General features: G+C 37.0%; 1 protein-coding gene across 1 annotated transcript; it reads left to right on the forward strand.

Annotated features, from left to right (window-relative positions):
• Positions 1-80: 80 nt before the first annotated feature.
• On the forward strand, positions 81-16,719 carry NDUFV3 (NADH:ubiquinone oxidoreductase subunit V3). The gene is made up of 4 exons (XM_083361621.1): positions 81-535; positions 3,811-3,901; positions 9,450-10,124; positions 15,218-16,719. The coding sequence occupies exons 1-4, from the start codon at positions 488-490 to the stop codon at positions 15,382-15,384; spliced, it is 981 nt and encodes a 326-aa protein (XP_083217747.1). The 5' UTR covers positions 81-487; the 3' UTR covers positions 15,385-16,719.
• The last annotated feature ends 663 nt before the right edge of the window (positions 16,720-17,382 follow it).

Below are 17,382 nucleotides of genomic sequence, written 5' to 3' on the forward strand. Positions count from 1 at the left end.
GCCAAGTTTGGAGACCCCTGCTTTATTGCTTTCATAAAGGGGAATATTTGCAGCTCAGGGTTGAAATGAGGGGTCCTTGGTGCAGATGAAGTTACTTAGTTTGGGTAATGAAACGTTTGCAAGAAAACAAGCGAGCTCAGAGAGCATCAGGAACACCCGGGGGGCGGGGGCGGTGGGAAACGACGACATATTGCACTCAAGACAATGATCCTTTCAAGGACGTCCTTTCAACATATTTGGCTGAAGCTCTGTCCACGTCCGTCTGCCTGGGCTTAGAATACACGGAACGGAAGGACTCCTCATCTCTCAAACTAAAGGGAGCTCGCCATTCCACCTCCCGCCGCTATTGAGCAACACAAACGCCGCCCACCCACACCATCGGCATAGAGTACTTGCATCGGGACGGCGGTTGCGGAAGGAAAATGGGGTGGGAACCTTTTCTTTGCGGCCAAAGGAGGACACGGAACAGGTTTGGGGTGACGCCAAGATGGCGGCCTCCCTGATGGCTTGTTGCGGTCGTCTCCCGGCGTTTAAGGTAATGGCGGATGTTGCTTATGGATTCAGTTTTCCTGTTGAGTGTCTGCCTGTAGCCAGGGTTATAAGCAATTGTTCCGATGTATATCTGTGCCAATAATTAGGGGGTTTTTTTGTCTGTCTGGTTTTGACCTGAAGTTTCCAGCTGGTATAATTTGATTCAGGACATTTACTAATTTCATTCGGGGTATCTACTATTATCTAGAGGTAGACTGTATCCGAGGATCATTTCCCAATCTGCAGTGCGAGGAATAAGCTGTTAACGAGTAAAAACATAATCAGGCAGTTTTAAGATTCTTATCTCATAAATTGTAGTGAATCTCAGTCCACTTCATCAAATATATTGCTGATAATTTTGAGAAAAATTGAAATAAGCATACTCTTGGGGCGGGGAAGAAAAAAAGGGCAATGGTGGCAGGGAAGATAGAGACCAGAAGCAGTGTTGTAGAGAAAATGTTAAGATTTCATTTGCAGCACCTTGATCTCTTGACTCTGGAGATTCTCAGTCATCCAGGTCATAGTTATCCCAAAGGTGCTTTTTCACGAGGCAACTGGACTGTCTTGAGCTCTTGAGTTCAATTTTGGCTAGAGTAAATTTTATTTTGAAAGATGTCTGAAACGAGAGATTTCAAGCACTACCAGTAATAAGTATTTCTTTGCTTGAGAGGGTAGAAAAGACTGACAACAGAAATCTTTTAATTGTTTTAGCATAATTAGGACAGGAGTATTTGTGGTATCCACATTTTCTCTTTGACAAGTGTTTCACTTACTCGAGGGTGGACTAGTTGTAGTTTCCGTTGGGTATGAAGTTAGTGTCTGATGTTGCTTGGGTTCTTGCAGAATTCTGGCTGAATTGACTTGCTTTTAACTCATTCAATATAGGATTAGGATAGGATGTAGATTAATTGACTAAGTGTGATTAGACACACAAGGAATTTGTTTCCAGTGCAGAAAGCTCTCAGTGTACATGCAAAGCAACAGAGTAATAATAATCATAGCAATGATACCAATAAGAAAGGTAAGGATAATTCTAACACTACAGCCATACAATATGTGTGGCACTGTCTCTTTGCCTAGATGTTTTGGCATGCAATGCCCTATAAGTCCCGAGGGGAGGAATTGAAACAGTTATGTCCAGAATGTGAGGGGTCTGTAGATATTTTCTCAGCCCTTTTTCTGACCTGCGCAATAGACATATCTTTTACGGCAGGCAGGCTGGTTGCAGTTGTTCTTTCTGCCGTCCTAAAGGAGTCTGTACCTGCCCTGTTTCGTTGCTGTAGCAAACCAGACAATTACAGAAGTACAAATGACAGACTCAATAATTCCTCTATAGAACTGTTATCAACAAGCTCCTGAGGCAGTCTGAATTTCCTGAGTTGACACAGGAAGAACATTCTTTGTTGTGCCTTTTTAATGATGGTTCTAATGTTGGGTGTCCATTTCAAATCCTGGGAGATTCTGGAACCCAAAAATCTGAAGGGATTTTATTGCTGATACTGTGCTGTCGAATATAGCAAGAGGTGGTAGCATAGAATGGCTCCTCCTAAAATCCACTCCCATCTCTACAGTTTTAAGCATGTTCAGCTCCAGGTTATTCCGGCTGCACCTTAAGGCCAGTTGTTCAACCTTCCATCTATATGCAAACTCATTAGTCTTGAATGAGACCAATGACTGTTGTATCATCTGCAAACTTCAGTACTTTAACAGAGGGATCCCTAGAGATGCAGTCATTGGTATACAGACAGAAGAGCAATAGAAAGAGCACACAGCCCTAAGGGGCGCCTGTGCTAATTTCCCAGGTACTAGATGTAACTTTTCCTAGCTTCGTCTGTTGCTTTCTACCTGTCAAAAAGCTAATAATCCACCTTCAAGCTAGCTGAATTAGTTCAGAGTAAAAAATTTCTGGAATGATGGTATTGAATGCCGAGCTGAAGCCTACAAACAGGACCTGTGATTATGTAAAACCATGTATCATGGATAATTTAGTCTGTAGATTACCAGGTTTAACTGTAAGCCTATGAATACTCTATAATATCAGGGGTGTCAAACCGCCAGCCCGCAGGCCGGACACGTCATCTGGAAGCTGCACCCACCCCATTGCTGGCAATGGCAAAACTCTCCCGATACGTTACGTGACGTCACATGATGTTGCGAGTTTGACATGTCTGCTCTATATGCTCTTACTTTATAAACATGAGCCATGAGGACACAAGGATTGCATGTATATAGCATTGATGGCATATGTTGAAGCTTTTTCCTCGCACTCCCATTCTTTTATCTTCTGTGCTGCAGTTTTCCAGTTATCGCCAGGCATCTTAGGAATACCTGTTAATAAATTGTATTTATCATACAGACTACATTATTTTGTAGTCTGTATGAAACATATGACTTTTAGAATCTTTTCTATAACCTAGCCCTCCTTAGGTTCTTGCAATAATTGTAATATTGGTAGTCCTCGACTTACGACCACAATGGAATCCAAAATTTCCATTGCTAAGCAAGACAGTTTCTAAGTGAGTTCTGCCCCATTTTACTACCTTTTTTGCCACAGTTGTTAAGTGAATCACTGCAGTTAAGTGAATCATGACTGTTAAGTGAATTTGTTTGTCGGACATCAGCTGGTGTCATGTGATCAGCTGACTACATGACACCACAACAGTGCAACTAAAAAATACATGCCAGTTGCCAAGCACCCAAATTTTGATTATGTGACTGTGAGGATGGTGCATTAGTTGCAAGTGTAAAAACTGGCCATAAGTCACTTTTTACAGTGGCATTGTAACTTTGAAAAGTCACTAAACAAATGGTTGTAAGCCAAGGACTACCTGTAGTTCTATGCATTGCACAGCTTACTTGACAATTTAAGCAAATTATTCTTATATCTATGTAAAAACAGCCAGAAAAAGTACAGGTCATTAATTTCCTAGACTAAATTTTAGATGTGATTGCCTGGAAATCTGAAAAAATAAAAAATAAAACCAGATGTAATTAGATACTGAAGAGACAATTAGTGGTTTAATATTTCTAAGTGTATTTTCATAATCTACGTTATTAATGCATCACAAATGTATTATGTATAGCAGCAAGCCTTTTTTCTAACTAAAAATAAGATTTCAGAATTTTTCACAAGAAATTATTATGGGAGCTATTTTATTATCACTATCTCATGCCCGTGTTACTGGTCTGTGGCTATGTTATTGTATAGTTTATATATTTTTGAAAAATATATGCTAATTTAAAACATTGTTCATCAACTATCTTTCCTAATTCTTATAGGCTTTATCACAGCAAGCATGGGGTCTACGATGTATGCCTTCTGTTTATGTCTGCACCAAACCAGGTGATTCCAAAAAAGGCATCCCAAAAGGTAAGACAATTTATAACAACTATTGCCCAGAAAAATATTTATTATTCAAGTAACATTAATTAAGCAACTACTATTTTTCATATTTTGTAGAATGTCAAGATGCAAAGCTTTTGTGTGGGTTTTGTTATAGGATGAATGTTCTTACTGAAAAGAATTACATCTAATTAAAATACTATTGCTCTGCCATCTTATAAACCATAATTCCCCTGGGAAAATCCATTAAGTGGACAGGAAGAATCACCCACATTCATTCTTATTCTCTCTCTCTCTCTCTCTCTCTCTCTCTCTCTCTCTCTCTCTCTCTCTCTCTCTCTCTCTCTCTCTCTTTCTTTTTTTTTATTTAAAAAGTTTTACAGTACATTTTAACTTTATCAATCCCCCTCCCCCACCCATATCTAACCCTCCCTATCCCTCTCCCCCATTCCCCCCTCCCCCCCGACTTCCCAGAGCTAAATACAGGGTATAGAAGCGAAAAACAAACATAAGCATCCATATGCTATCTACAATAAACTATTAATTCTATCACCCTCTAGCTCATGTAAAATGATTACAAACAATATTAATATTACAGATAAAAAAAAGAAAACAGAAAAGGAGCTTTACTCAAATGCTAAATGAAATTTCTTAGTCCCAATCCTTATTCATATTAATTTTAAAAAAAAAACTTTCATCTAGTATTTACCTCTAATTTCTAAACAAATTCTCAATTACGCGCCAAGAGCGCCTATCTCTATTAACCTTATTAATCTCCAGCCAAACTGAACTATGATCAAAAATAGTTCTTGCATATATCACACCAAATGTCTCACAATTCCAGATCATCCTTGAGTTCAAATAAAAAAGAAATTTAGGCAATCTAGCATGACTCATGACACGCTTAAAAAAAAAAAAGAAAAAACCCCGCTTTTTCCATCTATACATCTAAAACACCATTCCAATCTCCAATGGAAAAAAAAATAAAAAAATTAAAAATTTTTATAATCCAATTAAGTACCCTTTATGTCTAGTAAGTTAAGAAAAATCAACTTGTTGTTAATTAGGAGCTTGCGTACCCAATCTTAAATTCAATAAATACTTTTGATCCATAACCCTAATATACATTTCTTGCAACCAAATAACATCAGTCTTAAATTGTTTTGAATATTGAAAAACTTTCTTTCTCCTCTATGATGAATTTAATCCACTGACATTCTAAATTAGAAATTTAGTCACCAATCTTGACGCCCCAAAGCTTTTGGAGCACGTCTGAAATGGCCCCTGTAACTTCTTTGGACCGCGCCCCTCCCACAGCTTCACTGTAAGTACACTTTGGAGGTTCCATGACTTTCTGCTGGTCTTGCTCTTGCTCTCGTCTCGCTCGTCTTAGGGCGGCGCGCGACATCCTCTGCTCTCCAGCAGCAGCCGATGAAACTGTAACTTGATCCCCTCCAACACCATTCTCCTCTGTCTGTCTATCTGCAACATCTTGAGGCTTTCCCTCACCAAATCCTTTTGCAGCTTCCAGAAGTGATAGGGGGGTTGCTTTTAACACGTTGCTGTAAAAATCACGTGCCTGGGCCACAGTAACCAGACGATGTCTTTTACCTTCGTGCATCACCACCAGTCCGACTGGAATCTCCCATCTAAACTTGATATCACATTTCTTAAGTTCCTGTGTAAGAAATGCAAAATCTTTCCTTCTCCTTAAAATCTTTGGAGGAATCTCTTTTAAAACCAGGACTTCTTGCTCAGCAACTACCAATTTAGTATCATAAGCAGCTTGAATGACTTCATCTCTAATTACTCTCTTTGTAAAATAGACCACCACATCTCTGGGTAACTTCCTCTGTCTTGCAATCCATGAATTTACACGAAAATTTTTATCCATGCTTCCCTCAATTTCAGATGCTGGCTGGCCCAATACCACTTCCAAAGCCTCAGAGATCAGCTGCTTTAAATCTTCTTTAGGATTCTCTTTTAAGCCCCTAATTCTAATAGCATACTGCATCTGATGGTACTGAACAAGGCTCAATTCTCCGTCCATTTTGTCCCTTATATTTTCAATCTCTAATACCTTGACTTCTAATATAGAGTTCTTTTGACTGAGATCCTCCACTTTTTCCTCCAGCTGTTGCACACATTCAGCTACACTTTCAATTATAGACAACATGTCTTCCCTCATTGCTCTAAACTTCTCTTCCATCTTCTTCTCCAATTTCTCCTCCAGCTTTTTCAACTTTTCATCCGTCATATCAGACATTAATTGTGAATGCTTTTCAAAGGCATCTTGTAAATCCTTAAGCGTCAATGCCGGAGGAGGTGCAGGAGGAAGCAAAGCTTGCAATGAGGCCTGCTGCACCGGGGAAGACCCTGCACTCCGAAGAGCTTTAGAAGTTTTCACTTGTTGCGCACTTTCACTTTGAAGCTTTAAAATCCGTTGAGCTAGAGAGTAAAAATAAAAGTCCACATCACCATGACCTCCTGTACCGCTCTGCCTGCATCTTGATACTCCAGGGTATTTCCTTCTGGCACGGGTGGTTGCTAACGCCTGGCTCTGCTCCAAAAATCACGGAGCAGAGACGCTGCGCAGCTCGGAGCAACCCAGGCTTCGGGGGGGCTCAATCCTTCAGCCGCCCAAACTTTCAGCTCAGGCGGCCCCGGAGAGCTCAACCCCTACCTGGGGCCTCACCCCCTCCTCTTCTCCCTAGGAGGGGGCTTCAAATCCATCTAAACAGCTGATCGGCACTGTTTACGATGGATAAACACAGCTGCGGAGCGGACAGCCCGGAGACGGCTGTCTTCGGCGCCGCGTCACCACCGGAAGTCAAGAATGTATTTTCTTAGATCCAAAAAACCATGTAACTCCCTGCTTTGTTGTATTTCCATAATCTCAATTGGTTTAAAATACAGGCTGACATGAATAGTTTGAACATATCAAGTGAGGTTGACAATTAGTCAAGGAATTCACTTGATACATTCTACCAGAGGAATCTAGGATGAGAGAGGACATTATTGAAGAAACAATGTTGATTCAAGTGGTGTTTTACCTCAAGAATAAGTAAGAAATCTCTGGAAGATGTCAGGTAATTAATGAAGTACAAGATGTTGTAGGCCAACAGCCAAAAAGGAACCAAATTTGTGTTGGTTGTATGACTGTTTTCAGTAGAAGTATATTATGTTCTCTACAATTATAATCCTAAATCATTTTTTCCCATACAAACCAAACTAAAATCAAATTTGCTCACATAGCAGATAAGGTAGCAGATATCCTTAAAATTGAAGATGGAGATTTATTTCCCAAATAGTTCTATGTAAGAACCAAATAATATAAAAAGCTAATGTTTTGGGAAACTTGAATTAGAACAACTTTGCTTGATTGCTATGTTTCTATATTCAGGAAATGTATTTGTAAAATACATTTCTAATCTAATCTCATTTACTAATCTAAAGGAATCCTGAGCCACTATGATGACAAAATCCTGCTGACGGTGATTAGCAATCATCAACATTTGAAACATTCTTTTAATTTATGGTTCATGAACTTTTACTTGGATAGGCAACAATTTATTGCTTTTAACATTGCTTTTCTAAAAGAAGCAACACATTCTCAAAATAAATGATTGTATAAGATAGTTTTGCTTTCATTTTTGTAACTTTCACCTGTGTTTTATTTCACTGTTGAAATCCTCTTTTTAGCAATATAAGATGTACTGAAAACATAAAATACTAGTGGGACTGTTTAGTGAGAAATTTTCAACAAAATATTACATTAGTAATAAACATACTCTTTGAAAATCCTTTTTAGGACCTAGTCTTCTGCAAGAATACCCCAACTGGCAAGAAATTGCTTGGCTAGCACTGTTTTTAAATGTGTTAATGAAACAGAATGTTATCCCAGTATTCAAGGAATTATGGGTACTCCTAAAATAGTGTGCAAAATATCTTGCACTGATTCATATAAGGATTTTTAGGACCATTGACATTGTACATAAACAGACTTTAGTTGTATAGTCATTTTTATTCTTGAAAATTTAGCTCAGAAGAGCTAGTTTCCTTACTTTGGAAAAGATGCATAATTATTATTAAATTTGTATGTTGCCTGACCTCTAATAACTATGAGTGGCTCTCAAGTAAAAATATATTTTTAATACAATAAAAACAAAAATACAATATAAAAGTTAGCAAGATGATAGCACTGGAATGGAATGGAATAACAAAATTCAGGGAGGTTTCACTCGCTGTCGCAAAAGTACAGCTGGAAGGAGAGCCAGGTTTTCAAGCTCCTTCAAAATACCAACAGGTATGGTCCATCTAGATCTCAGAGAAAACCTCATTGTAGAGGGCACATGCTACTCCCCAAAGGCTCATATTCGGGGGTCCTCATAGATGCCATTGTTTAATTGAAGGAACTTGGAGCGCACTAACTCTGCTACATAAAATTAGCCAGGCAGATATATGGAAACCAGGCCCTGTGTCTCTATAATGAAACACAGAAGTTTCATTCCCAGAGTTGCATGCTGGTAATGATTTTTTTAAAAAAGTTAAATGCATTCCTGAAAGTTGTCTTTTTTTAATAGGAGTTGGAAGAATCTCAATATAAATAGGTAGTCTTTCCTCAGTGCCATTGCTGGCATTTGGACAAATGCTGCCTTTACCCCTGCTTCTTGATATTCAGTGATTTTTTTATCATTGCAAATAGACGTCTTGACTATCAAGATTTAACTGCACCAGACTGCTTTAAGTTCGGTGGAGGCAAAGACATAACAGGTATTCTTTTGGGGCATGTGCTTTGGGGAAAGGCAGTATAGCTTCTATGAATTAAAGAAAACTCCTAAATTTTTTGCATAGTCTTAACTTAGAAGAACAGATAATATCCTTAAAAGCACAGCTTCTTTCAGTTGTTGGATGTTCATCTTTATACCAAGTTTGATAGTATGAAGCCAGTGAGTTCTTTGCTTGCCCCTTCTTGACCCACTAATCATTCCTTGATCATTGACTTCTCCAATGAATTTGAATGCGTGACATGTCCAAAGTAAACCAGACTACATCTTCTAGTGATGTTTCTGATTGTATAACGTACATACATACATACATAAGTGTATTGATGTATTTATAATTAAATAAAATATATAAGTTAATAAAATAAAAGCCCCTCTGTGAGGGAGATGTATGGTTAATAAGCTTGGCATTATATATCAATAATTTTAAGTTGTTTAAGTTGCTTTGGATAGTGAAATGGGCAGTATATAAATTTAATTAAAAATATTTGTAACTGAAGGATATATTTAAAAATGTTTTATATTGATATGAAACGTAGTAGATGTTTTTCTGAAGCAATTGAAATTTCTACCAGTTAATTCCACAGATCAGTTGTACCGGAATGACATATTATAGTGATAGCCTTGAAAGTGTTTGTCTATAAATTATAACCCCTTCTTTGCCAACTAAGAAATTGAAATTAGCCAGCTGGAATTAGTACTAAAAGAGCACACCCAACTATTAACCTAACCAAAATGGAGGTCGGTTTTCCTTTAAAAGCTGTCTCCTAATTCTTTCCCACAATTTACAGATAAGGGGAAGGTCATAACTAACTGTAAACCTGATGCAGCTGTAAAATTGACAGATGAAGATCTGAGAAAACTCTTGGCAATGAAAACTTTGGTAATGTTTCCTCAGAAGGCACCGCTTCCTTTTGAGGGAAAGCCAGTTTTCCCTTCCAAAGAAGAATTAGGGAAGAGGTTAACAGATGAAGAGTCATTCTCTTCATCAAGTTCTGAATCAGACTCTAGCTCTGATTCTGAAGATGATGACTTCAAAGCGAAGCCACACAGACAAAAGAAACTCTGCCGCACAACCGATAACAAGCAGTTAGAATCGGATATGATAAAACCTGCTTCCCGACAAAGGCCTAAAGAAATACATTTAAAGAGCAAGACCTTAGGAAGAGTGAACAAAGAGAATCAAAAGCCAACAAAAGTTTCATCTGAAAGCCTGGACGTTCCTCTCTCCGAAACTGATCCACAGAGAACTCGGCTGGTACCTCCTCCACAAAATATATCACGAAATCTGAAACGGGACGAAAACATTACACAGAAAATGCAAAAAACTGAAATGCAAGACAGAGTTTTTGAAGAACCAGGGCCTGAAGTTTCAAGGGAAAGAACGCCTGTAATAAAAACCACCCTGAAGGAGGAGGTCATCGCAGAAGTGGAAGCTCAAATTGAAGAACAAAGCACTCCACAGGGTATCATTTTATCTCCTTCTGCATTAGTTCTGTTGGTTGAAAGGAATTATATAAGCAAATGTCCTCTATTCTGACTTTCCCATCATTTGAAGCAATGCCTTGAAATGTTTCTTTCCGCTTTCCTAATGTGCTTTCCGAAGAAGGCTTTTTCACATTCCTCACAAACTGTTACACTCTTTTGCAGTTACGTTCTCGGATTCTGCCATTAAGCTTTAAAAGGTGCTGAGGAAAGATTTGGGGAAGGGGAGGAAACAACATTATTATCTTTGCTATTTTCTCTTGTTTGAAGTATTAAGGGAACCTAGAACATTCAAAATTGTGATGACTATGTGAAAATCTCTTCATAAAGGAAATGAAAATTTTGTCCCTGCTTGCTAAAGCACAACCTATAGAAGTGTGATTGACCTGTTTTCAGACATTTCTTCTATCTATCTGTACTTGCTCATAGCTTAATGTTGCTTTTTGTTTGGAACTTGCTGTTTATGTGGTACTTTTCACTCTTTTTCACACCTTCTTGAACCTTTTGATACATACATAAATTCAGAGAGAGAGAGAGATACATAAATCAGTTCTGTAAGGAAGCAAGTTTACTTTGACCTTGTCTGTAGGTCAGCAAATTAATCATTATTATAGTGCATGTTTGCATCAGATGGTTTTCCTTTTGGCTCTCTTGCCATCTGAATTTTCATTGCCTTCATCCCTTAATATTCTTAAAATATTCTCTTAATCTCAAAATACCCAAATAAATTCCTAAAGTGAATATCATTTTCTTCAAATTGTAAAAACCTTCCCTCTGAAGCTTTCCCTGTCCAGATAATGTTCATTTTTCTATATTTTAAATTCTGTAGTATGTATCAATATGATTTTTAACCTCTGTTATTTTCAATAATCTATTCATTTATAAATACAGAGAAAATAGTAGATACCAGTTGTAATACGAATTAACAAAACGTGTGATTCAGTATGCATGTCAAAGTGATAAATATCCTCAAAGATTTTGAAGTTTATTACCTGACCACCACCACCCAAATCTTCAATTATTTTGGGTCCCAGAAGGGGGCAGCCTTGGAAAAATAATGGCAGAAAAGGCTCTCTTTTAGTTTAGCTTGGCTAGTCTAGAAAATTAGAACAGGAGATTAGAGAAGGTAAAATTTGTAACCTCTAAAGATGACTATAAAGAACAGTTTAAAAGTTTAATTGCATATAGATATAGCATTGATAATGTAACTAAAAGCCATAGGTAAATATTACTAAGCCAACATTTCAGTGGAAAGGCTTAAACAATTACTAAATGTTGCTATAGAAATACAGTATATTGAACACTGAGGGGTACATATCCAATTATTCCCTACATATTTACATTTATCTAAAATGTTTTAAACACTATTAACAGAAATCATTGGAAAAATATTCCATTGTACAGGTAGTCCTCGACTTGCAGCAGTTCATTTAGTGACCATTCAAATTTACAATGGTACTGGGAAAAAAGTGACTTAAAACCATTTTTCACACTTAAGACTATTGCAGCAACCCCATGGTCATGTGATCAAAATTCAGATGGTTACAAAAGCTCACAGAATTAGCAGAGATGGCTAAATTGACTGTTTTGGTAAAGGAAAAGAACATTTAAACTGTTTGGGGGCTATTAATTTTATTTTATTTTAATTTGTACATTGCACTGTTTTAATTTGCCCTGTAAACCGCCCTGAGTCTTTCGGGAAAAGGGTGGTTTATAAATCTAAACAAATAAATAAATAAATAAAATATATACTTTTTATTCTACTTGGAAACCACTTCTGGACTTTGTGCTTGAGGTGGAAAAAATGATACTATGATTTGGAGTTTTACTGATTAGTTGATACAGAAATGGCTAGTTTATATCACTATAGAAATGTAAAAAGTTGAGATTCGATCTTAATATTTTATTTTACTGCAACAGAGGGAGTCAGAAGTCAACACATTTTGTTTCTTCCCCTCCCCTTCTCCACACTTTCATTTTCCCTTTTCCTATTTTCGTCCCTTATTATTTGCTTTTGTATTTTCATATTTTATTTTATTTTATTTTTTAATCCTATTTATATCCCGCCCTTCTCCGAAGACTCAGGGCGGCTTACAATCTAAAGCACAATGTGCTTATGTTACAAATAAGTAAAATTATTTTTAAAAATTCAGATGCTTGGCAACTGTCCAATATTTATGACGTTTGCAATGTCCTGTGGCCATGTGATCCCATTTTGTGACCTGTTGACAAGCAAAGTCAATGGGGAAGCAAGATTTCTAACTTAATAACTGCAATTATTCACTTAACAATTGTGGCAAGAAAGGTCACAAAATGGGGCAAAACTCACTTAGCAACAGAAATTTTGCAATTATGGTCGTACATTGAGGACTACCTGCAATGTAAAAGTATACAGTTAATAAAAGAAGATAACACTCATTCCAGACATTAAAATCCCCTACCCAGTGAATATTAAAAATCACACTGAGTTCTTAGTCTATAAGGGAAATATCACTAAGAATAATTGTAAGTTTCTATCCAGAACATTTTGTTCCCTAACTCATAATACTTCTGCCTACTTACTATTAAGTCCAAAATTTTGGATTATTATCAGGCCTTTGTGATGGTATGTTATACTTTAAAATTATTGATTCATTTTAAAACACTACTTCTTTGATAATTTATGATGAGGTGGGGTAGAGAACTAACATGTTGAGTGAAACACTGAGCCATGTAAATTAATGGTAAATGTATTCTACTGTTAAGAGCTGGGGATGCTCATTTACTTTCATGTTACAACCAGATTCCAATCAGTGACTGGATTCATACAATGCAAAGTAAATGCATGGTTTGTACAGTGTGTGAATGTATCACTGTAGTTTTCAAGCGGTAGTTTATACTTAAGTCGTGCCCCCCCTTCATATTCCAGCAAGTATTCAAGTTGGTCAACAAAATCAAGTGAAACACAATTAACAATATAGATAGTAGTGTAATGCCCATAGATAGAATGAAAGATAAACCAGGCTTTTATGGATCATTCAGCAAACAGCAGCTAAACAAATTATGACTTCATGTCAAACCCAGGGCTTTTTAAAAATAAAATTGAAGGGTGAACATACCGTATTTGTAGCTTTTGTGAAGTTAAAGAACAATTAGGGAGTTTAACACTGTCTTATTTGTCTGATGTAAAAACTCTCTTGGAAAGACATGGTTCTGGATTTATAAGAGAATACACGTTTTGGTTTATATTCTACTGCTAGAAAAAGAAGCCACTGACTTGCCCATTTGTTGGTGGAAGCTAATGTAACATAAACATTGATGTTTCAGTTACATGCATATCTTGTTTGGAAATGCTCCTCCCATGTATTCTGGTTTATTCCTGATTTTTTTTTAAAAAAAACTAATGTATTGGTAATCAGTTGCAATTTAATACTGGATATTCAAATTCTCTTTAATATTGTAATATTCTTGACTATTTGTGAAATGTGAATGTGTATTTCACACATGTAAATCATGTACTTTTAACTGAAACATAGCTTGCTTTGTAAAGAGAAGCTACATCTTTCCTACACTCAAACTTTCCTGAGGGAAACCTTGTTTGATTACAAAAACAGTCCTGTTCATTGACCAACATTTCACAATCATAAGCCTATTTGGTAACTTTTATGTCCAGAACCTGTTCTATGTCACTTGTGTTTTTTTCAGTTACATACTTTCTGAACAACTGCTATCTCTAAAACTATTTGGTATTATTCTGCCTTTCCTTTAAGCTGTCCTTCCTGATCACTAACTTTTATTCAAGCAGCTCAATTCCCAGCATTGCCATCATGAGTCATGTTCCATCTCTGTTGTGGGTGTCCTTTTCTTACTGCCTTTTTCTTCAAAATCAAAGTGAAACCCAATTAATTTCTGGGGAGGTTTTTTGTTTTTTAAGGATCTACTTCTAGCAATCACCAGCCCCCCTTTGTTGTTTATAATTTTTTCTTTAGTTTTCTGAGATGGTATAGCTAAGATGATCGTGGTAAACACTTTAGGATTGGTACAGTTACTTCTTTCCAGGGCATTTTTTCTCATAGAATGCTCAGAACGGAGTTCCGGCACCTTTTTTGGATGGAACCTTGTAGAGTAGGCAAGGCGGGTTGTATGACATGTGTGAGTTCCGGCACCTTTTTCTTTTACAAAAAAAGCACTGCTTCTTTCCATTTAAAGAAAGAATTTTTTTTTATTAAATAGCTGAAAATGGGCTATAAAGATGTTGATTTATATTACAGCATATCTGTAGTCTATCAATATTTACCTTCCCCAGCACTAATATTTTCATAACCCCATCTGTATGACACATAGATGTTTTCCTAGGCAAGGGCTCTGGGTCTCCTTCCACTTACAGCTCCCAAATCCCTCTCTCCTCAGGTCTTCCTCCCTCCAAATTGGGAGAAAGTACCTTGCAATAGAAAGGGACGCGGTGGCTCAGTGGGTTAGGACGCTGAGCTTGTCGATCAGAAGGTCAGCAGTTTGGCGGGTCGAATCCCGAGTGCCGCGTAACAGAGTGAGCGCCTGTTACTCGTCCCAGATTCTGCCAACCTAGCAGTTTGAAAGCACGTAAAAAAGGCAAGTAGAAAAATAGGGACCACTACGGTGGGAAGGTGACAGCGTTCCGTGCGCCTTTGGCGTCTAGTCATGCCGGCCACATGACCACGGAGACGTCCTCGGACAAACGCTGGCTCTTGGGCTTTGAAACGGAGATGAGCACCGCCCCCTAGAGTCAGAAACGACTAGCACACATGTGCAGGGGAACCTTTACCTTTTACCTTTACCTTATCTTGCAATAATTTGCTTATATATTTAAATATTCACATATTTATCCTACTTCCCCAAACTTAACTTCATTCACAACTGAATGATATGTGTAAGCCTTGAAAGCATTTTTGTTTTGTTTTGTTTTGTTTTGTTTTACAACTTACCAAGCTCTGCCACAATCATCATAGTTGATATAATAACTTTCAGTGTTAGTTGTACATCTGCATTGATATCAAAATCTGATTCCGCTCGGAACTTTCTGTCCTCTGGGTTAACAGTATTTCTTTTCTCCTTATAGCTGCCAAGCCATCACCTGAAACTGCTCAAGAAACATATGACGCTTCTACCTACAAGAACCTGCAGCATTATGACTATCAACCATTCACTTTTGTGGATTTTGATGTTTTGCTGTCAAAATTCAGGCTGCCTCAGCCATCCTCTGGGAGACTGTCTCCAAGACACTGAAGTAATTGTGGAAAACAAATAAATTCCGACAAAGTATTATGCTTGTGAGCGTTATAAATTAATATTAGCATTAAATATTATAATTGCTGATTGTGTGACAAATTAGTTCTAATAATTAATGATAACTTGATAATTCCCTTAGTTCAAGCTACTGTGTAGTGTCATACCACACTGCTGCTAAATATCTATGTAATCCTGGTTCATAAAAATTATGCAAAGTACAAATTAGTTGGTACTGAGTGCTGATGAAGTATTTTTAATTAGATTGTGGTGAGTGTATTGGTTTTGCTAAAGATGCAGTTTTGGTAGCCTAGTACCACTTACTGAATGATGTTATTTTATCCTTGAAGTACTATATAATGAATAATGTTATTGTAAAAGATATAGAAGCTTTATGTTTGTGAAAGCCTGATTCTGAGTATGTATGAATGAGGATGCATTGCCTGTGCTAAAAGTCAAGGGAATTGGCATGTAAATACTGTTCCCTTAATTTCTATATGAGATTTAGCTTGAAAAAGAAAATGGTTTTGGAGATGGATATCAATCAAATTAAAGGCTTGAACAGGAGATTATTGACAACAGCCTATTTTTCCAAAATTTGCAGCAAAGGCTCTTGTGAGCAGCTGAAGAGGCATTTCTAGGAAGAGTTGTTTTGGTTTCCACTTTGCCAGATCAGGTAGAAATGAATAAAACAAGAAGAAATCAGTTTCTGCATTTATTTGACATGTTAAAAAAGAAGAATATATGTACATTTGTTTCTTAGCAGGGCTGGTATATCTCCTTAATACAACACCATTGTGTCCTAATTTTTCCGCCTCTCACTTTGAGTAAACATAATTCTGGGTTCTTGAGATTAATTTTCAAACATGCTTCATTACTAGTTTTTTAAAAATAATTTTCTCTGCAGCAAACAAAAATGTACTTTATGTGAGGTAAGCATAATTTTAAAGCTGTGTTTCTTTTTATGCTGAAATCTTAGTTCTGTGGGGTTTTTTTGCTTAATTTCATATTTTTTGAAATAACTGAAATGGTGATAATTGTAATTAGTACAAATTTAAGAGCCTGAGCTTATGCTTCTAAGTGTACCATTTTATAATCCAGTTACTATTTACTCACTTTAAAAATTCTAATTAGTTTCAACTTTATTACATTGAACTGCTGCTGTTCTCATTTTTGTATTTATCAATTTTTAAACATCTGGACAGCTGGGTCAAATCTGAAGATCAACATAGTTAATTGCTGCTGTTAAGATCTAAAATCTGAATTATCTAGCAATTAACCTTAAGAGATTTCAGTAAGTAAAACATTGCAAAGAAGTGTAGAGCATAGAAATATTTTCTCGGGGGGGAAAGGTGCCACCGTCTTGGAGAACAGCTTTTATCTCTTTGATTCCGAAGGAAGACCAGGATGCTACTCAAGTTAAAAATTATAGACCGATATCGCTTTTAAATACAGATTATAAGATATTTGCTAAGGTTTTGGCTAATAGACTGATGAGGGTTCTGCAACAGGTGATTCATGGGGATCAAACGGGGTTTATTAGTGGTAGGCAAATGAAAAATAATGTGAGACATATAGTTGATGTGTTAGAGTTTTTGGAAAGGCACAACCAGATCTCTGCAGCGCTAATCTTTTTAGATGCTGAAAAGGCCTTTGATCAATTGAATTGGCAATTTTTGTTGAAAGTTTTAGATAAAATGGATTTTGGGGAGAATTTTTTACAGCCGATTAGGGCATTATATCAAAAACAAACTGCCCGCATCATAGTTAACAATAGCCTGACAGCAGCATGTAATATTGAGAAGGGCACAAGGCAAGGGTGTCCGTTATCGCCCTTGTTATTTGTGTTAACATTAGAGATACTATTGGTTAAGATTCGGAGCTCGGAAAAAATTAAGGGGATACAAGTTGGAGATCAGGACTATAGATTGAGAGCATTTGCAGATGATCTGGTTGTTACAGTGACCCAGCCAGAGAACTCTGTTGTGGACCTGATGG

Source organism: Vipera ursinii (assembly GCF_947247035.1).
Source record: "Vipera ursinii genome assembly, chromosome: 4".
NCBI classification, from domain to species: Eukaryota; Metazoa; Chordata; class Lepidosauria; order Squamata; family Viperidae; genus Vipera; species Vipera ursinii.

Excerpts from the sequence above, each read along its gene's own strand:
- NDUFV3 (XM_083361621.1), top strand. The coding sequence starts at position 488 with ATGGCGGCCTCCCTGATGGCTTGTTGCGGTCGTCTCCCGGCGTTTAAG. Across the intron at positions 536-3,810 it reads GTCGTCTCCCGGCGTTTAAG|GCTTTATCACAGCAAGCATG; the intron begins GTAATGGCGGAT and ends TAATTCTTATAG. Across the intron at positions 3,902-9,449 it reads CAAAAAAGGCATCCCAAAAG|ATAAGGGGAAGGTCATAACT; the intron begins GTAAGACAATTT and ends CACAATTTACAG.